This window comes from Chiloscyllium punctatum, chromosome 14 (genome assembly GCF_047496795.1).
Source record: "Chiloscyllium punctatum isolate Juve2018m chromosome 14, sChiPun1.3, whole genome shotgun sequence".
Taxonomy (NCBI): Eukaryota; Metazoa; Chordata; class Chondrichthyes; order Orectolobiformes; family Hemiscylliidae; genus Chiloscyllium; species Chiloscyllium punctatum.
The window spans coordinates 20,977,910-20,999,574 of NC_092752.1; the positions used below are offsets into that span (position 1 = coordinate 20,977,910).

General features: G+C 40.3%; 1 protein-coding gene across 5 annotated transcripts in view; it reads right to left on the reverse strand.

Annotated features, from left to right (window-relative positions):
* Nucleotides 1-21,665, reverse strand: part of LOC140485661 (serine/threonine-protein phosphatase 2A 55 kDa regulatory subunit B gamma isoform) — a 337,293-nt gene that overhangs the window by 139,611 nt on the left and 176,017 nt on the right. For 2 of the 5 annotated variants that reach the window (XM_072584050.1, XM_072584051.1), the window contains exon 3: nucleotides 9,577-9,600. The exons of 2 other annotated variants lie outside the window; for them this stretch is intronic. In XM_072584050.1, the coding sequence (XP_072440151.1) occupies nucleotides 9,577-9,600 (24 nt within the window). Of the gene's footprint in view, nucleotides 1-9,576; nucleotides 9,601-9,987; nucleotides 10,039-21,665 lie in introns of those variants that run through there. One more of the 5 variants, XM_072584053.1, reaches the window with a different exon arrangement.

Sequence of the window (21,665 nt, forward strand, 5' to 3'; positions counted from 1 at the left end):
TGATAATACTGCCCCATTAAAAGCTAATTTAGAATTCAAAATCAATTCATCATGCCTAGGTCATCTGCAAAATGTGCACAGATGATCATTCACATCATCATAATAAAAAGACATGAAATCCATTTGCTGTAATGACAGAATGTGTCAAACTCAATCATAGATGTTCTTCAAATTTATTTTTAGAAGTACAGGAACTAAAATTAGTTGGGCAACATCATCGCATTCAATTTTACATCAGTTTAAATGTATCACATACCAACACGCCTTCAAATCTTTAGGAACTGAATTAATTCAGAGAAAGCTATGTCAAAGAATGAGGTAATCGTGTCCACTGCTCTAATATTCAGTGGCATGGACTTCAGCATTTAATTTAAGCTTGGTCACTCAATGGTTCATGATGAGTCTAGAGAAAAGCACTGAAAATCAGTATACATCCAGCTCAGATTAGTGGATCTCAGCTGGCCTGCATTTGGGCCTTTCCTCTTCAACTGTGACGCTGGGTTAGGAAACAGTATGGACACAAAAGTATTCTGTGAACCCCACTGATGTGTGTGTGCACAAGAGAGTGCGAGAGAGAGAGAGACAGACAGACAGAGAGCACATGAGTAAGAGAGAGCACGAGTGCAAGAGAGAGAGACAGAGTCAGAGAGTGAGCAAGAGAGTGTGCGAGAGACCACACATGCACGGTTTTGGACATTGAAAAAAGACAGGATTCTGCTTAGCTTCGTATGGAAACAATAACTTGCCAATATAGCCCATGTAGAGGCATTGGCTAAATAACAATGTCATTGGGCCAATAATCCAGGCTTATGCTCTCAAGAAATGGGTTCAAATCCCTCAATGGGAAATGGGAGATGGGAGATGGCAAATCTGAATTAAAAGCAATCATTGGTGATTCTCATAAAAACTCCTATGGTTCCTCTGAGAAATGAAAGCTAACATCATTGTATGGACTCCATCTAGATCCACAGAAATGTGTTGACTCTTACTTGCCCTCTTGAAAATTCTGGTTGGGTCAACCTCAAGGCCCACATCCCATTAAGGTTTAAAGAATATTGCTCTGACAATGGAGCGCAATTTAGCCCAAACACTCAAAAGGTGGACCATAGAAGAGAAAACAGCATTAGAAACGTTCATTTTAATCAAACCACAATTGTCATTCATTTGTAACCACATTGTCTGCTTCCCCACACCCCCCCCCCCCCGAATAAATATGAACATTACTCTTCCAGCAATTTTTTAAAAACTTGTTCTTTTTGTACATTTCTTGACCAATGCTGTAGATGGCAATATCCCTTCTGTTACTGGCATAAAAATGTGACTATTTTTACCACAGGGAAGGCAATTTTTAAAATTTGTCTCACAGCAATACAAACTAATGATTTGTTTAAAGCTTAGAAAATATCTAGTGATATTCCTTTTTAAAAATGTATTTGTGGGGCATGGGTGTCACTGGCTGGCCAGCATTTACGGCCCGTCCTGAGTTGCCCTTTACAACGGATATATGATACAATTTGCAGTTGCAATGAAATGCAAAGGGTTAGAAATTCAGTTCTATTAAGTGCTAGGCAAACAAACTGTGCTCCTAAGTCAGGTCGTTTACAGAGAGCACACAGTGTACAAAACCACAGAATTGTTACAGGGGTAGGATGTGGCCATTTGGCCCATCACTTTCATTCTAGCTCTCCAAATGAGCAACTTGGTTCATGCCCTTCTCCAGCTTTCTTCCCATAACCCTGCACGTCTTACATCTACAGATAGTAATCCATTTCGCTTGGGAATGCCTCTATTAAACCAGTCTCCACCACATACTCATAGGCAGAACATGCCAGACCCAAACTATGACCTGAAAGAAACATTTCCTCAAGTCTCCACTTCTTCCTTTGCCAACAATGTCAATTCTGCGCCCTCTGGTTTTTCAGCAGCAACATTTTTTTTTCTCTATCCACTCTGTCCAGACCCTTCACTATTCTCCAGAAATGTAAATATATTATTGTGCAGGAGATAGCCATTCAGCCCATTGTGCCTGCACTAGCTGTATTATCTTGTGTCAATCTCTTGTGTTTTCTCCATTTTAGAACATAGAAACATAGAACATAGGAAAATACAGTACAGTACAGGCCCTTTGGCCCTCGATGTTGCGCCGATCCAAGCCCACCTAACCTACACTAGCCCACTATCCTCCATATGCCTATCCAATGCCGGTTTAAATGCCCATAAAGAGTCCACCACTGATACTGGCAGGGCATTCCATGAAGTCACGACTCGCCGAGTAAAGAATCTACCCCTAACATCTGTCCTATACCTACCACCCCTTAATTTAAAGCTATGCCCCCTCGTAATAGCTGAATCCATACATGGAAAAAGGTTCTCATTGTCAACCCTATCTAAACCCCTAATCATCTTGTACACCTATCAAGTCACCCCTAAACCTTCTTTTCTCCAATGAAAACAGCCCCAAGTGCCTCAGCCTTTCCTCATATGATCTTCCTACCATACCAGGCAACATCCTTGTAAACCTCCTCTGCACCCATTCCAGTGCCTCCACATCTTTCCTATAGTATGGCGACCAAAACTGCACACAATACTCCAGATGCGGCCGCACCAGAGTCTTATACAACTGCAACATGACCTCAGGACTCCGGAACTCAATTCCTCTACCAATAAAAGCCAGTACGCCATATGCCTTCTTCACAGCACTATTTACCTGGGTGGCAACTTTCAGAGATCTGTGTACATGGACACCAAGATCCCTCTGCTCATCCACACTACAAGTATCCGACCATTAGCCCAGTACCCCATCTTCTTGTTACTCTTACCAAAGTGAATCACTTCACACTTACCAACATTGAACTCCATTTGCCACCTTTCTGCCCAGCTCTGCAGCTTATCTATATCCTGCCACATCCTTCCTCACTGTCAACAACTCCACCGACTTTCGTATTATTCGCAAACTTGCTCACCCAACCTTCTAGCCCCTCCTGCAGGTCATTTATAAAAATGACAAACAGCAATGGCCCCAAAACAGATCCTTGCAGAACACCGCTAGTAACTGCGCTCCAAGATGAACCTATACCATCAACTACTACCCTGTCTTCTTCCAGCCAGCCAATTCCTAATCCAAACCTCCAACTCACCCCCAATGCCATACCTCCGTATTTTTTGCAGTAGCCTACCATGGGGAACCTTATCAAACGCCTTACTAAAATCCATATACACCACATCTACCGCTTTACCCTCATCCACCTCCTTAGTCACCTTCTCAAAGAATTTAATAAGATTTGTGAGGCACGACCTGCCCTTCGCAAAACCATGCTGACTATCCTTGATCACATTATTCCTATCCAGATGTTCATAAATCCTATCCCTTACAATTCTCTCTAAGAATTTGCCCACAACAGAAGTGAGACTCACCGGCCTATAGTTACTAGGGTTATCCCTACTCCCCTTCTTGAACAAGGGAACCACATTTGCTATCCTCCAGACTTCTGGCACTATTCCTGTAGACAACGAGGACATAAAAATAAAGGCCAATGGCTCTGCAATCTCCTCCCTTGCTTCCCAGAGAATCCTAGGATAAATGCCATCAGGCCCAGGGGACTTATCTATTTTCACCCTTTCCAGAATTTCCAACACTCCTCCCTACATACCTCAAAGCCATCATTCTAATTAATTGTGACTCAATATTCACATCGGCAACAATGTCCTGTTCCTGAGTGAATACTGACGAAAAGTATTCATTCAGTGTCTCCCCAATCTCTTCAGCCTCCACATGCAACTTCCCATTACTATCCTTGACTGGACCTATTCCTACCCTAGTCATTCTTTTATTCCTGACATATCTATAGAAAGCCTTTGGGTTTTCCCTAATCTGACCAACTAAGGACTTTTCATGTCCCCTCCTTGCTGCTCTTAGCTCTCTCTTCAGATCCTTCCTGACTACCTTATAACTCTCAATCACCCCAATTGAACCTTCACGCCTCATCTCTACATAGGCCGCCCTCTTCCCTTTAACAAGGGATTCCAATTCCTTATTAAACCACGGCTCCCTCACACGACACTTTCCTCCCTGCCTGACAGGTACATACTGATCAAGGACACTCAATAGTTGCTCCTTGAACAAGCTCCACATATCAAGTGCACCCTCCCCTTGAAGCCTACTTTTACAATCCACGCATCCTAAGTCATGCCTCATCGCATCATAATTTCCCTGCCCCCAGCTATAACTTTTGCCCTGCAGTGCACACTTATCCCTCTCCATCACTAGAGTAAAAGTCACCGAATTGTGGTCACTGTTCCCAAAGTGCTCACCTACCTCCAATTCTAACACCTGGCCTGGTTCGTTACCCAGAACCAAATCCAGTATGGCCTCACCTCTTGTTGGCCTGTCTACATATTGTGTCAGGAAATCCTCCTGCACATATTGGACAAACACCGACCCATCTAACGAACTTGAGCTATTGCTTTCCCAATCAAGATCTGGAAAGTTAAAGTCCCCCATAACAACCACCCTATTACTTTCACTCTTCTCCTGAATCATCCTCGCAATCCTTTCTTCTACGTCTCTAGGACTATTAGGAGGCCTGCATAAAAACTCCTAACAGGGTGACCTCACCTTTCCTATTCCTAACCTCAGCCCAAACTACCTCAGACGGCGAGTGTTCATCCACCATCCTTTCCACCGCTGTAATAGTACCTTTGACAAGCAATGCCACACATCCCCCTCTTTTACCCCCACCTCTGGCCCTACTAAAACAGTTAAACCCTGGAACCTGCAACAGCCAATCCTGTCCCTGTTCTACCCATGTCTCTGTAATAGCCACAACATCGAAATCCCAGGTACCAACCCACGCTGCAAGTTCACCTACCTTATTTCGTATACTTCTTGCATTGAAGTATACACACTTCAAGCCACTTTCCTGTTTACAGGCACCTTCCTTTGAGATTGATGCCATGTTCCTAGCCTCCCTACACTCCAGGTCCTGCACCCTAAAGCTACACAGTCCAGGTTCCCATGCCCCTGCAGAGTTAGTTTAAACCCCCCTCAAGAGCACTAACAAACCTCCCCCCAAGGATACTGGTGCCCCTCAGGTTCAGGTGTAGATCATCCTGTTTATAGAGGTCCCACCTTCCCCAGGTGGGAATACCTCTGTCAAAACTCCTCTCATCCTTCTCTATCAAAGAAATACAGCCCAAACTTGTGCAACCTATACACATAATGGAAGGTGCTCATCCCTCAAACAATTCTTGTGAATCAATTCTGTAATTCTCTCTAAATGCTTTGACATTTTTCCTGCAGTGTGGCACTCAAAACTGGACCCAATGCTCCAGTTAACTACTTTGTGCAAATCTAACAGGATCCCTGAGATTTCGCAGCATGCACTCCTGGGTCAGAAGAATATGACAATTTTCAGCTGTGCCAGGACTCCTTAATACTTCAGAGTGAGGCCCGGGTTCATGTGTAGTCCAACTAATGGAGAAGCCTTATATAAATAGCAAAAAGGACCCAATTTGTTTGGAAGGTATAGACTCCTCAGCTCAGAGGAGTAGTCGGCTTGTGTCAGCAGGTAGTCAGGTTGGTCGGGAGAGGTGTTGAACTAGTAGGATTATCGCTAGACAATTAATCCAGAAACCCAGGTAATGTTCTGGGGACCTGGTCTGGAAACCCATTGTAGGTAATGTTACAATTCAATCTTAAAACCCAGAATTAAAAATCTAATGAATTGCTGGGGGAAACCCCATCTGGTTCACTGCTGTCCTCTCGGGAACAAAACTGCCAACCTCATCTGGTCGGGCCTACATGTGACTCCAGAGCATGTGGTTCACACTCAACTGCCCTCTAGGCAATTAGGGATTGACAACAAATGCTCTCCTAGCTAGCATACTCACATCCTGTGAATGAATTTTTAAAAAAAGGTTGATTGGGAAGGCAAAGGGAAAACTATTAAGGAGTCAGGATCCACCAATGAGAGGTTTTAATGAATCAGGTTGTGCCATTACCCAGACTAGGTTTTAATCGAGGCGAAAGTGAGGACTGCAGATGCTGGAGATTAGAGTCAACATTAGAGTGGTGCTGGAAAAGCACAGCAGGTCAGGCAGCAACCGAGGAGCAGGAAAATTGACATTTTGGGCATTTTAACTGACCATTTCCTGGGTAACTATTCAGTCTCTGATTCAAATTTACAAGTCAGAGACTTTTCAGAAGGTCCCAAAGTGCAAGGAAAAATTGTTCTTCAGAAGCACAAACTTCCCAACAATTCCCATGGTGTGTCAAGACTTCTGCAGAGTCCCAATATGCCTCTTGGGTACATATATCTAGTCTCCAATGATCTCTAAACCACAAGACTAACATTTCAGGTCATGACCCTTCATCGAAATGGGTCATGGGATATAGGATAGGGTTAGGCTACTGTAGCCTATGACTGAAGATGTTCAGCCATGACCTTACTGTGTGCAGAGTGGACCCAAAGCACTTTATTCTTCTATTTATATGCATTAACAAAATTTTATTTTAGATGAATCAGAACTGCTATCCCCCACCCCTCCCAGTAATTTTACTGATGCAAATTTTCATGATTCACAAAGAGTCAACCGCATTACTATGGATCTGCAGTGATATACCAAGTTGGTAGATTTTCTTCAATGAAGGACATGAGTAAAACAGATAGGCTTTTGTAACAATCAATTAAGTGGTTGTTAATCGGCTGACATTTTTCAATTCCAGATTTTTTTTAAAAATTGAATTTAAATTTTGTCATTTACCAAGGTGGGATTTGAGCTCAGGTCCCTCAGACATTAGCCAGGGATTTGAATTATAAATCCATCAACATGACCATTACCCCACTACCTCCCCACATTTGTTCAAGCTTCCCTATATCTTTCCATTACTTAGTATGTTGTCTCAGCCACCAACAGTGTCTTACAACAAGCCAAGTAACTTGACATGGTAATGGTCCAATAAATTTGGACTGCAATGTGAGGAAAAAACATATATTATATAAAAAATGCAATGAGAGTTTTGTTGCGCCATGTCATGTAAATAAAGGCAGCATTAAGAAAACTAAAAACTAACACAGCACTGTGTGAAGTAGTGGTGGATGTGAGTACAATTCTAACATTTAAAAAACATTTGGCTAGGTACATGAATAGATTTAGAGGGACATGGGCCAGGAGCAGGCAATTGGGACTGTTTTAGTTTGAGATTATGATCAGCTTGGACTAAAGGGATTGTTTCCCTGCTGTACAACTATAGCTCCATGTAATGAAGTACAAGAGGAATGAGCCTTCTCTACAATACAATGGCCATCTGACAGTGGATAGCTTCTATTTTAAATTACACATATAGATATATTTCCCTGACCGAAGAAATCAAACCATGACCTAAATTCAGATCATTGCAATCAAAGGTAAAGTGACCAAATGCAAAACTTCCAAGTCTAAAGTCATATGATACTCAAAGGAAAAAAAAGACAAGCAAAACATTTGAATAATAATTCTGTTATTTCACATATCGCTGAAATGGCAGTCCAATGGATTTTCAGTTGTGTAAAAAACATTAGCTTGAATCACTGCCATGCATTTATCTCCAACCAAAATCACACCATAGCAGCCTATATACAGGAGCTGAACCAACCATTAATTATCTAAAGTCAAGTAAACGTAGCTAAAAAAATATCTTATTTTTAAACTGCAAACAGTGTAATGTATGAATGCTAGTTTAGTCACTACATGTGGCACTTGTTTATTAATCAAAGGCATGTGGAGTACATGGGAGGACATCTCAGTTTAGCATTTGGTATTAGCAGCTGCAGGGAATGCCAACCTGTGTCAAAACTACACAATATTTTTTGAGACAGTGCATTCTGGAAAGCAACACAGCTAAAAATATGTCAGTAATCCTTTTCCAGGATTGACTCTTTAGCCCAGTAATCTCCAAACAAAGAAAATGAGAAACAGCAGAATATTAATCACATTTTCAAGCTGTAGTGTTGGAAAGGAGAAACTGTTTTTCTGGTAAATCTTTGCAGAAAATTTGATATTTCTCATAGACATTTACATGATGGTCTGAACTGGTATGCTGTACATCTTGTGCATTTTTTAAACAATGGGTACAAGTTCCACTTCACAGATCAGAAAAATTTCCATGGCACTCCCAAATAATTATTGTTCTTTCCCTCTTTCGAAGAGAGAGTCTTGTGCTGGTTGGACAGCAGGGGATATGGACAAAGGCATAAGACATGGGAATCAAAGTCAGAGGAATGATTTGCAGATTTGCATAGTTAATAATGAATTATAACTCACTGAAATTACACAAAGTAGAAAAGTTACAACATTCAGATTTCCCACACAACCAACTCCAACTCACTGATGTTACAATGTAATGTTCAGGTATCCCATTTCAAACTAATAATAATCTGATATTCACTCAAACTCGGTTAGTGCACCATCCAGCACCTGAAACACTAGATAGTCACCAGCAGATGGAATCGAACCCTGGTACTGTAAAACAGCAGTTCTATGCACTGTGTCACCCTAATATTTAGTGCTTCACAATGGAGCATGGAGAGACTGTGTAGTTAACACCAAAGAAATGTTTTCACTGTATTTTTATAAACATGTGACAATAAATCTAAATCTAATTTTAAAATTCACTTCTTCCATAACTAATATGCAGTAGTTAACTTGCTTTCTTAACTGGATAGCAAATCTATGTTCTGGCCATTAATTGACCCCTTTCTGAAAATCAGGATCTTTGGCCATTACCCTGGGGATGATTTTGGGACTTTGAACTGCACAGTCGCAATCTCCATATCCCATCTCTCAAGGGACAAATCTGACCTTTTGACATCTTTCCACCTGATCCATATTCCTAGTTTCCTATCAATCTTCGTTCCCTGGCTGAGGTTTAAAGACTTTCCAAACATTCAGTTCACAATTTCCAAGGATCCAATTGACCTGCAGCCCATATACTGCAGCTCCCTCTGACTCTAGAGGGATTATACCCGATTCTAGATTAGAGTGGTGCTGAAAAAGCACAGTAGGTCAGGCAGCATTTGAGGAGCAGGAAAATCGATGTTTCGGGCAAAAGCCCTTCATCAGGAATGAAGGCCTTTTAGAGAGAGGAGGAGAACCTCTTCAAGGTAGGCATCCTTGCAAGAGGATTCGCAGTCAGGTTAAAATCAACGAGGCAAAAATGGGGACTGCTGATGCTGGAAATCAGAGTCTAGATTAGAGTGGTGCTGGAAAAGCACAGCAGGTCAGGCAGCATCCGAGGAGCAGGAAAATTAACGTTTCGAGCAAAAGCCCTTCATCAGGAATTAAAGCCAACCTTACTGCGAATCCTCTTGCAAGGATGCCTACCTTGAAGAAGTTCTCCTCCTCTCTCTACAAGGATTATACCCAATACCCTGATTTTTCACCACTTTTTTTAAACCTGTTATGTCTTAACTTTTTAATCTACTTCTTCTTTCTTTAGGACTCATTTAGTCAAATCTTACTTCTTAAAATAAGGTCAGAGAGAAACTATCAAGATTCTCTTTTATCGAGGTGGTGTCCAGGAGCAGACTGTTGACATACCTGACGACATGCCTTCCTTGCCTCCTATCAAAACAAAAGAACATGAATTTGTAAAGTATCTCATTGTATCAATTCTAAACACTCCAGAAGACTTCACATGCATAGGTTGGAGTGCACAGAAATTGGAGGTGCCATTTTGTGGACACTAAAACCTCAGATTCACCAAGAATTTGAACAGGCATTTCATCAGCTTTTGTTTTTGGTAATGTGACTGAGGGAGTCAACTCCATTCTGCAGTTTACCCTTCGCCTCTGGTGACCAAACTCAAATTAAACACATGCAATGTGAGGAATTTATGGGGAGTGGAAACGTACAAAGAGATCAGGTTACAGGCCACATCACACATTCATACATCATTCCCACAGACTATTATCACCATTTTAAATGACTGAAACTCTTGTGGAAACGTACCATGGGTAACAACGCCCGAGCACAGCTGGTGAAACATTAACTAATAAGTTGACTGGATAGTTTATGATGTGGAGATGCCGGTGTTGGACTGGGGTGGGAAAAGTCAGAAATCACATGACCCAAGCTCTGAAATCTTGTGAATTATAACCTGGTCTCATGTGACTTCTGACTCTGATAGTTAATATCTGCAAATTTAATAAGTTCCACCCATTTGTAAAGTATGATTAAGTACTATTCATACAGCATGTTTCATGACTTCAAAATGCTCCACAAAACACTAATGTGAAACACACAGTCACTTTTAAATTAGTGGCACTTAAAAGTCGTTGCAACCATTTTCAGCAGGCACTTATCATGCATTACAAATCTGTCACGCGAAAATGTGTATAAATGACCAATGTAAGCTTTAACACCAAGGAAAGGGAAAGCAAATTTGTTAAAGAGGTGGTACGTTAAAAATCATAAAGACAGCACAATTTGACAAATCGAAAAAAAGAGGGAGTTTCTTCTTCTTTCTATAATACATGCAGATCTTGATGTAATTCCATGAAAGCTACTGTACATTCCTAACTAAATTACTTCCAAAAGCTCCTGTGCCAACAGCGCTGTTCAAATTCAATAGCAATAATCCAAAATTGATAGCCATTTGCCAAAGTTGCAAAACAGCAGTTACAGGATTTGAAGTTTTGGCTTCCATCCAAATACTTCCTCCTCGATATCTTCCCTTATCCAAGTACAAATTACAGATCATCTAGTGCAACGAGAATGTTTAACTACAAATAAATTTTTCACACAACATATTATTAGCTCTCCAAACACTATACTGGTTAATACTGTATTTGAGAAGAAGTGCAATTTATTCTAAGGTATTAATGTAAATGTAACTTGCTGAAAGTTTATGTTACAACTTTTCAGCTAGGGGGCGCTATGAAACACAGATTGGAGCAGCAGATAAGGAAGTGATGTCAACATGTGCATTTAAATGGTCATTGGATAAACATGGAAGAAAATGGTATGGTGTAATCTAGATAGGCTTCAGATTGTTGCGCCGACCTGTGGAACCATCGGGGACCGAAGGGCCTGTACTGCACTGTAATGTTCTATGTTTTATAATGGGCACATGACTTCTGGTGCCAGTGTGGTGTAGGCGCACAATGGTGCTAATGTCACTGACTCACTGTTCCAGTGCATTGGCAGCAGAGCATAGTGCTTTGTTAAACAGCCTTAATAAACATTTGTTTTTTTTGAAACAACTGAAATATACACTTTTCATTCTAAACACAAGTTAATAAATTTGCTGTGTGAAAAGGTAATTCATTTACATGGTAAAGCTGCGCACTAATATCATTAAGCTATTGCAGATAACCTAATGACATATCTTAATTCCGAAGGCACTCGTGATAAAATTAGTCAAGTAGCTGTTGTTTTTTTTCCACAGCAGCTGACTGGTTTTGACCTTAATGTGCTCCACGAACATTCTCAAACAAAGGACAGCATTATTTCTCTCTGTCAAAAGGTTAATGTAAATAGATTGAGTTTTGTTTTCAGTGAAATATTGCTCAATCCTTTCAATAGCTAGGTCACATGCCGCATTGGAGAGGCTGCAGAGGGCCAGGTAACACACTTCCACCAATACAGCTTTCTGACTGTAATAAGTCTCAGACAAAAACAGCAGTTCCTTTTCCACATAAAGCAAGTGGGTAATCAGTTTTAACATCCAAGACTCCATACATCTGCACAACTAGCATTTATAATAACAGCATTAACATTGAAAAATGTCCTAACATGCTTCACAGATGTGTAATGAAAAACAGATGCTAAGTCAAAAGGCGAAGGATATAAATGGATGGAATTGTCTATTGTTAAGGCATTTCTTGTGAATGAGCATTTTTTTTTACCTGATATTTCTCCATAGAATATTGGATTTATGTCGCAAGATGATGTTTTAAATTGAATTTGCTTTGAAACAGTTTTTTTTAAAAACAGTTAATAATTCATGGTGAACTGGCTCACTTTTCCCTAGTTTTAAAAATATAATCTCGTTATCTTAGTTAAATAATTCAATTCATGAGCCTCTCTCTCTCCAACAAGGAGAGTATGATGCTGCACAGGGATAAGACTTTTCCTCAGTATCTGGCATGAAACCCAGAAGCAACCAATCTGGACAGAATTAAAATGCATAGTTATAATTAAAAGAACTGAATAAATGGCACATTCAATTAAGACTGCAATCATCCATTCAATTTAAATTTCATTTAATAACAAACTCACAATATAATGCAGCAAATAAATGGACATGGAATGCAATTCAACATGAATTATATTTTCTGGGTGACGGAAATACTTCAAAAACACGTTTTAAACTGAAAAGTTATTCCACACAATAATGGAATTCCACCTAAGAATGGAATTCCACCTCAATATTAAATCTCAAATATAAACAACTTGAAACTCTTCATAGAATTGTAATAAATTCCTAATCATGTGGAAGCTGGCCATTTGGCCCATTAAGTCCACAGTGACCCTGTGACCATCCCACTCAGGCCCACCCCCATCCCTGTAATCCTGCATTTCCCATGGCTAATCCACCTAACCCGTGCATCCCTGAACACTATGGCAATTTAGCATGGCCAGTTTATCTAAACTGCACATCTTTGGACTATGAGAGGAAACCATAGCGCCTGGAGGAAACCTGCACAGACTCAGGGAGAACATGCAAACTCCACACAACCACCCAAGACAGAATCGAACCTGGGTCCCTGGCACAGAGAGACAGCAGTGATAACCACTAAGCCACCATGCCGCCCGCCAGTGGAAAGTCTTTTAGAAACAGCCAAAATTCAACAAGAGAAGAAAGAAACATTAAATGGCACTTTTTCAGAATACTCAAATCTTGATCCACACCAGTTGTGATATTATTCGTGGTGTTCCTTCTACCCGAGTCGGCATAAATAGCATAATCTCAGTTACACTTTAATGATCATGGTGTCACAAATCCACTGTGCAAAATCAGTCCCTCCCAAGAGATTTAGGTCATAATTTTACCCAGACAAAACCCCCCACATACATGATCAGGTTTAAAACTGGTCTCTTAAAAGATTTAAAATATTCAGATAACACAAGCATTGATCAAAGTTGGAAAGGAATCTAATGACTTGAAGTATTTATGATTTTTTTAATGTATGTGTCAAGTCTATGGCACAAATCAATTTTTGGCATGAACAAAATGGGGCTATACTAACTACAAATCAGAGTAAAGTACTCATTCTGCAAGTTCAATTTACTGTGGGGGCAGGTGGGGCAATTAAACACAATTCTATGTAATTCTCTTAAGAGATGTAAAATGCCATTTATAACCCAATTTTATTACAATTTTTATGGTCTTCAGTTGGCAGCATTCATGTGCATTTTAAACCCTAAAAGCACTGAAGAATACTGACTCACGACAACAAGACACTCAGTTGCACACCACTGAGGATATCTGTGTCACTACAGAGACCTATTATGCACATATACTACAGTACAAAATCACAACACTAATGAAGTTTTACAGGAGCCTTAATTATCTCCCATGCTGAGACATACTCTGGGTATTCACAACAGAATGAAGGTGCTAATTCACACAGGACCTAATGATGCATGCTATGTTTTACAGACATAGCTTCCATTTGCAATTGATTATATCTTAAACCCGCTGCAATGCATCGGTCACTAAAGCAGTCACAACTGGATTTTGCCAAAACTACTGGTCAAATAAAAAGTCAGATCCTCTTCTCCATTTATAAATAGATAGAACTGGTGCTATTGGCACCTTATTGTGTCATGGAGCAATGGGATTCCATGTTACCAGGGGAATTTTACACAAAGCACACTGTCTCAGTCTGAATTGAGAGCAAAGACCAAACTGAGATATTTTCTGAAACGTAAACTCCGGTTTCTGGATAATATCACTGGAATGTGCTACAAAAGTTAAGGCCTGCAATCAATTTTAAAAGCCTGATTAACTACTACAGAAAAATTGGATTCATGATCAGTCCAACGTCAATACAATCGCTACTCAGAATCCTCAGTGTTTACGCACTACACAGACTATTGCATGACATAAAAGCCTGGACTGCATACCAGAGGCAAGAATGCAGATCAAATTTATTTTGTATGTGTTGCTGGAGAGAGATCCTTGGGATCAGTTGCCAGTGGTGTCCAGTAAAGAACTGAAACAGCTTTCTAACTCAAGGAATTACTCAATGCATGATGGGCATCGACTATAGTGGTTGGCCTGGAACCATGGGTAGGGATGATGGCTACTCACAGATGATCGATGAAGGGTATGATGGTGACAATAGGCCTGCTGGTGACCATGGGTGACCAAAAGTTAAAGAGAAGGATTCATGCAAGTGAAAACTCAGGCATGATTTAGCATTGAGTCTTGTAGACCCGTGGGTGGATATGGAAGCAAGCACCACTCTAATTTCTCATCTATACACTTGGTAATGGCAACAGTGTCTGATATTGTAGGATCAACAACTTGATGATAGCCAGCTCCAGCTCTCCACTACTACTCTTGACCCTTCAAAAGATCACCAGACGTACAGCATCACTGGGTAACTGAAGCAACCTCCAGTTCAGACTTTAATCGCTGCATCAGATGGTTTCAAACTGCAGGTTTCACCCAGGATTAGGAATGTGGTTTTCCTAGTCAAGATCCTAATGGCACCGTTCACGAACAAAGGAGGAGGAAACTAATCTTTAAACCAGCTGCTCCAATCATCATTACCCTCATGAGGAGTTCAGGAAGTGGACTATCTCATCGTAATGTATTAAGCTACAAGGGCTAAACTGAGATCATTGAAATTAATTTTGAAAATGCATTTTGGAAAGATGTCGTCCAGAATGCTATCCTTTCATGAGCAAGACTGTGCCAGATTTCAGATGTTTATAGATTTTACACTAAGCGATAACCATTTAGGTCAAGTCTGGTTGGACAAGGCAAGAGTCACTTTGAGAGCATGTACAGAAGCATTCCAAGCAGTGACACCAGTAGCTAATCACAAGCAAATCTGTACCTAACCATATTGTCTACACCAGATGTGTTTTTCCAAATTTACTCCATTAAACTTGATACATTGGAGATTATTTTTTAAAAATCTAATTTTTGGGCATTGCCAGTTTTTGGATAGCTGGTTTCAAGGTACTCTCTCTCTACATGCACTTCATGAATGGCTTTTAGTTATGTTTTGTAATAACAAAAAGGAATGCTACTTCACAACTGAACTTGATGACTTGAAACAGGGAGACAGAGAGAGCAGGCACAAGAAGGTTATGAACAATATTAGATTTGATAGTGTATCGAATTTTAACAACAGAAGTTCCCTCCTGCTTCATTACACCTAATTAACACTACCACAAACTGAACTGGATGATCCAAAGGTAACATTTAAAAGTCACAAGGCCATAAAGGATCATTCTGCTCCTAAGCAACAGATTTATGCTGACAAACGTGAAAGATATTCTGTGTTCCAATAACAGCAACTTCAGACACAAGTTTAAAATTCTCAAGTACAGAGCCAGAAGTACAATTTCTGCAATGTTAACACAATAATAATAATAATAAAATTTAGGCTAGCCTAAGGCATTACAAGCATTAAACTGCTGCAACCCTCATCTTACTGATTATATTTTTAAAAATTAATACATATTAATTATGGCTGAATTATATGTTCTGTTTGCTACACATTTTGTTACTGTTTGAAAGATTTGCAGGAAATCGTAGAATGTGACCATAAGGAATTGGATTAATAGTCGTGGGCATAATTCACATATGTGCTATCCATCTGGTCCAGACAAAGTAAATCCTAAACTGACATATTGCATAGTTTTAGCCTATTTCAATATATAAATTGCTTTTAAGCGAACTTTATACATCTAATGTTTTCCTTATGTCTTTAAAATGTGATGACGGCAATATTCAAACAAATATAGCATCAAAAGAAATACGAGCAGAGGAGTAGATTATACAGCCTTTCAAGTGAGATCATGGCTGATCATCCACCTCAGTCCTGTGTTCCCACTTCCTCCCCTTACCATTTGATCCCCTTAGCCCTAAAAAGTACATAGAACAAAGAAGTATAGCCCTCAATGTTGCGCTGACCTGTGACACCGATCTGAAGCTCATCTAACCTACATTATTCCATTATCCTTCATATGTTTATGCAATGACCATTTAAATGCCCTTGAAGTTGGCGAGTCTACTACAGTTGCAAGCAGGGCATTCCACACCCTTACTACCCTCTGAGTAAAGAATCTACCTCTGACATTTGTCCTATATCTATCACCCCTCAATTTAAATGCTATGTCCCCTCGTGCTAGCCATCACCATCCAAGGAAAAAGGCTCTTACTGTCTACTCTATCTAATTCTCTGATCATCTTTTATACATCTAAGTCACCTCTTAACCTTCTTCTCTCTAACAAAAACACTCAAGTTCCTCAGCTTTTCCTCATTAGGCCTTCCCTCCATACCAGGCAACATCCTATTAAATTTCCTCTACACCCTTTCCAATGCTTCCAAGTCCTTCCTATAATGTTGTATCCAGAACTGTATGCAATACTCGAAGTGCGGCGCACCAGAGTTTTGTACAGCTGCAACATGGCCTGGTGGCTCTGAAACTCAATCCCTCTACCAATAAAAGCTAACACACTGTACACCTTCTTAACAACCTTAGCAACCTGGGTGGCAACCTTCAAGGATCTATGGACATGGATAGCAAGATCCCTCTGCTCATCTACACTAACAAGAATCTTACTATCAGCCCTGTATTCTGCATTCCTGATGTCCTCCCAAAGTGAATCACCTCGCACTTTGCTGCATTACACTGCATTCGCCACCTCTTAGCCCAGCTCTGCAGTTGGGAGTACACTTAAGAGAAATCAGGAGGGCAAAAAGGGGACATGAGATAGGTTTGGAAAATAGAGTTAAGGAGAATCCAAAAGGTTTTTACAAATACATTAAAGACAAAAGGGCAACTACAGAGAGATCAACATGGCGGCCTTTGTGTGGAGCTGCAGGAAACGGGGGAGATACTAAACGAGTATTTTGCATCAGTATTTACTGTGGGAAAGGCCATGGAAGATATAGAATGTAGGGAAATAAATGGTAGCATCTTGCAAAATGTCCATACTACATAGAAGGAAGTGCTGGATGTCTTGAAAGGCATAAAAGTGGATAGATCCCCAGAACCTGATCAGGTGTGCCCTAGACTCAGTGGGGAGCCAGAGAAGTGATTGCTGGGTCTCTTACTGAGATATTTGTATCATCGATAGTCACAGGTGTGATACCAGAACACTGGAGGTTGGCTAATGTGGTCCGACTGTTTAAGAAGGGTGGTAAGGACAAGCCAGGGAACTATATACCGGTGAGCCTGATGTCGGTGGTGGGCAAGCGGTTATAGGGAATCCTGAGGGACAGGATGTACATGTATTTGGAAAGGCAAAGACTAATTAGGGATAGTCAACATGCCTTTGTGCGTGGGAAATCATGTCTCACAAACTTGATTGAGTTTTTTGAAGAAGTAACAAAGAGGATAGATGAGGACAGAGCAGTAGATGTGATCTATATGGACTTCAGTAAGGTGTTTGACAAGGCTTCCCTTGGGAGAATGATTAGCAAGGTTAGATCTCATGGAATACAGGGAGAACTAGCCATTTGGATTCAGAACTGGCTCAAAGGTAGAAGACAGAGGGTGGTGGTGGAGGGTTGTTTTTCAGACTGGAGGCCTGTGACCAGTGGAGTGCCACAAGGATCGGTGCTGGGTCCACTACTTTTCATCATTTATATAAATGATTTGGATGCGAGCAGAAGAGGTACAGTTAGTAAGTTTGCAGACGACACCAAAATTGGAGATGTAGTGGACAGCAAAGAAGGTTACCTCAGATTACAACAGGATCGTGATCAAATGGGCCAATGGGCTGAGAAGTGGCAGATGGAGTTTAATTCAGATAAATGTGAGGTGCTACATTTTGGGAAAGCAAATCGTAGCAGGACTTATACACTTAATGGTAAGATCCTAGGGAAGTGTTGCTGAACAAAGAGACCTTGCAGTGCAGGTTCATAGTTCCTTGAAAGTGGAGTCACAGGTAGATAGGATAGTGAAGGAGGAGTTTGGTATGCTTTCCTTTATTAGTCAGAGTATTGAGTACAGGAGTTGGGAGGTCATGTTGCGGCTGCACAGGACTTTGTTGAGATCACTGTTGCGTACAATTCTGGTCTCCTTCCTATTGGAAAGATGTTGTAAAACTTGAAAGGGTTCAGAAAAGATTTACTACAAGCATGTTACTAGTGTTGGAGGATTTGAGCTATAGGGAGAGGCTGAACAGGCTGGGGCTGTTTTCCCTGGAGCGTCGGAGGTGGAGGGGTGACCTTATAGAGGTTTATAAAATCATGAGGGGCATAGATAGGGTAAATAGGCAAAGTCTTTTCCCTGGGGTCGGGGAGTCCAGAACTAGAGGGCATATGTTTAAGGTGAGAGGAGAAGATATAAAAGAGACATAAGGGGCAATGTCTTCATGTAGAGGCTGGTACGTGTATGGAATGAATTGCCAAAGGAAGTGGTAGAGGCTAGTACAATTATAGCATTTAAAAGGCATCTGAATGAGTGTAAGAATAGGAAGGATTTGGAGGGATATGGGCCAGGTGTTGGCAGGTGGGACTAGATTGGGTTGGCTTAGCTGGTCGACATGGACAGGTTGGACTCTAACTCTAACTGTCTCTTCAAAGCCCCTTTCAAAACCTACAAGAGTCTCAATCAGGTTATCTCAATGAAATGGAAAACATATCTAAAAGCAAAAGTACATTCAAGTATGGTCAACGCTAATCAGTTGTCAAGAGCTGGATCAATGGTAATGTGATTTTGAATAAATGATTGAGTAGAGTGCAGTTACGGTTACTTGAACTATAAAACATTAAGCAGGTTTGTTCGCATGAGCCATAAGCTGGCTTTCAGTCGCAGGGAAAAAAAAATGGTGTTAGCATCTGAATAATGACAGCCATTCCAAACACAACCCATTTGAAACAAATGATTCAAAAATCAAGTACTGCAATTACTGGGCTGTAAATACATTTGTTATCAACTTCAAAAAAAAACATTGTCAGCAACGTTGTGCCAATCGAACACATCCTTCTAATTTGACTTAAAATATGCTTAAAACTCATACCAAAATCATTTACCCTGTTACCAAGGAAACCATTTAGATATCATGCTGCTGTTCAGCATTGTTCCTATTTATCAAGTAGAAATCAGTCATAAAGTGTGCGTGTACTTGTGTGAACAAAAGAATACTTCACTTTTTTTTTTAAAGACAGATGAGGAGAAATTAATTCTCTCAGAGGGGCACTGAAGTCTGGCATTCTGTTTCCTAGGAGGTACTGGAGGGTGCCTCTTCTGATTTCTTCAAAGCTAAATGGATTGAGTTGCGATGGACAAGGGGTATGGGGCAGAATAGAAAGTAGAGGATAGACCACAGCAGATGGCCATGATCTTATTGAATAGAGGAGCAGGATGGCAGGGCCAAAATGGCATATTCTACCTCCTTCGTCCCCATCATAGAGCTAACAAATTAATACATGTGTATCCCTGATGTGGAAATATTCACTGTTCCTTCACTGGAGCTGGTCAAAATCTTACAGGACACCCTGCTGAACAGTATTGCTGGTCTACATTTACTAAGTGGACTACAGAAGTCTGGGTTTGTACTCGATGGTGTTTAGAAGAGGGGAACCTCCTTGAAACTCAGAATACCAAGGGGCCGGAATAGAATGGATGTGAAAAAGATATTTTCACTGGTAGGAGGGGCCAGGACTGGAAGGAACAACCTCAGAGTGAAAAGGTTGACCCTTCAGAACCGAGATGAGGAAGAACTTCTTCAGCCAGAAGGTGGTGAATCTGTGGAACTTGTTGCCGCAGAAGGCTGTGGAGGCGAAGTCATTGAAAGCACTTAAGACAGAGATAGACAGGGTCTGGATTAGCAAGGGAATTAAGGGTTAAGGTGAAATGGCAGGACAACGAGGTCGAGAAACTAATGAGGTTGAGAAACCTATCAGCCCAGATTGAACAGGTGGTGTAGAACCAATGAGCTGAATTGCTTAATTCTAAATCTTATGATCTGCAGCAATTCAAGAAAGGCAACATGTCACCACATTCTCAAAGGCAATTTGGGATGGGCAATAAAAGCTGGTCTAACCTTTGTAGCCCACATCCTTTGAATGAAAAAGGAAAATTATCATGCAATTTAGATTCAGTGATAACAACATTTATAGTAAATAATAATTAACATGCATACTTCATTACATTACTGAAAATCCAATTCCCTTTTAAATACATATAATGGATGCATAATCCATTACACAGTGAGAATTTGAAAACCCTATCAGATTGTCTCCAGTTTCTATATGACTGTTTAAAAAGATTACAAAAGCAATACATGTATGCCAATAGAATCAGAAAGTGCTCCAGAAACTAAGCAGGTACAGCAGCATCTGTTAGATGCTACCAAATCTACTTGAGATACCAAACCTGTTGAGTTTGTCCAGCACAGTATTTATTTCTAATCTCCAGCACCCAAATTAGTTTGCTTATGGATTTAGTTTTTTTAAAAAAGTCACACGACACCAGGTGAAAGTCCAACAGGTTTATTTGGAAGCACTAGCTTTCAGAGCGCTGCTCCTTTATCACGTGGTAACAACATAGTGCTTCCAAATAAACCTGTTGGACTATAACCTGGTGTCATGCGTTTTTTTTAAAAACTTTGTACACCCCATTCCAACACCGGCACCTCCAAATCTTGCTTATGGATGTATGGCAATAATCAGTGATTACCAACATATGATTGTTCCTGTCACAATGATGCTTGCACTTGTTTTTTTTAAAGCTGAGAATATTTTAGGTCCAAGTTTTGGTCTGTAAGAGAGACAGTTTGGCTTAGTATGTTAAAGGAACATTTATATTTGTTGAATTTCAATAAAAAGGGCGTTATATCATCTTGCAAAAGAACAAAATAAACAAATAAGCTTTCAGCAAGAAAAAACAATAATTAACTGGAGAATTGCCCCCTTTGCTTCTGATGACATATCTCTTACTTTAGATTTAAACTACACAGGTAAACAGGTTCAGCCAGCTCACTCCCCAAGGAGCTGTCAATTTTATTTTAAAACAAAGTGTTTGATATGACACAAGCAACTTTCAGTGCTAAGATCAGGAACAATTACTGGGGCAAGCAATTTCTTTCTCAGTTAAACACCAGTCAGGATTTATTCCTGTACATGAAAATTTCAAAAGGACTTTCATTCAAAAAATTAAAACTTAAAAAGGAAAAATAAACATTAACTCAAGAGTAGATTGCCCTCACAGGTTAAGAAGCGAGACAAAAGGCAAAATAAAAATTTTGTTGGTCACAGGAATCAGGCAAATTGACTTCTTAGAGTGCACCATGACATGAACTCATCCAATCGTGCCAGCTGTCTGCAGTGCAGTGAAAGCAAATTAAAACTGCATTTTTCTCCAATGTCTTCAAATGTTATCTGTCTCATTCTGAAAATGTCACTGGGTTTCTATAAATATATGACATGGCAAGTAATGAGATGCTGCTGTCTTCACTCCCACGGGCTGCAACAGTAGAAATAATGATG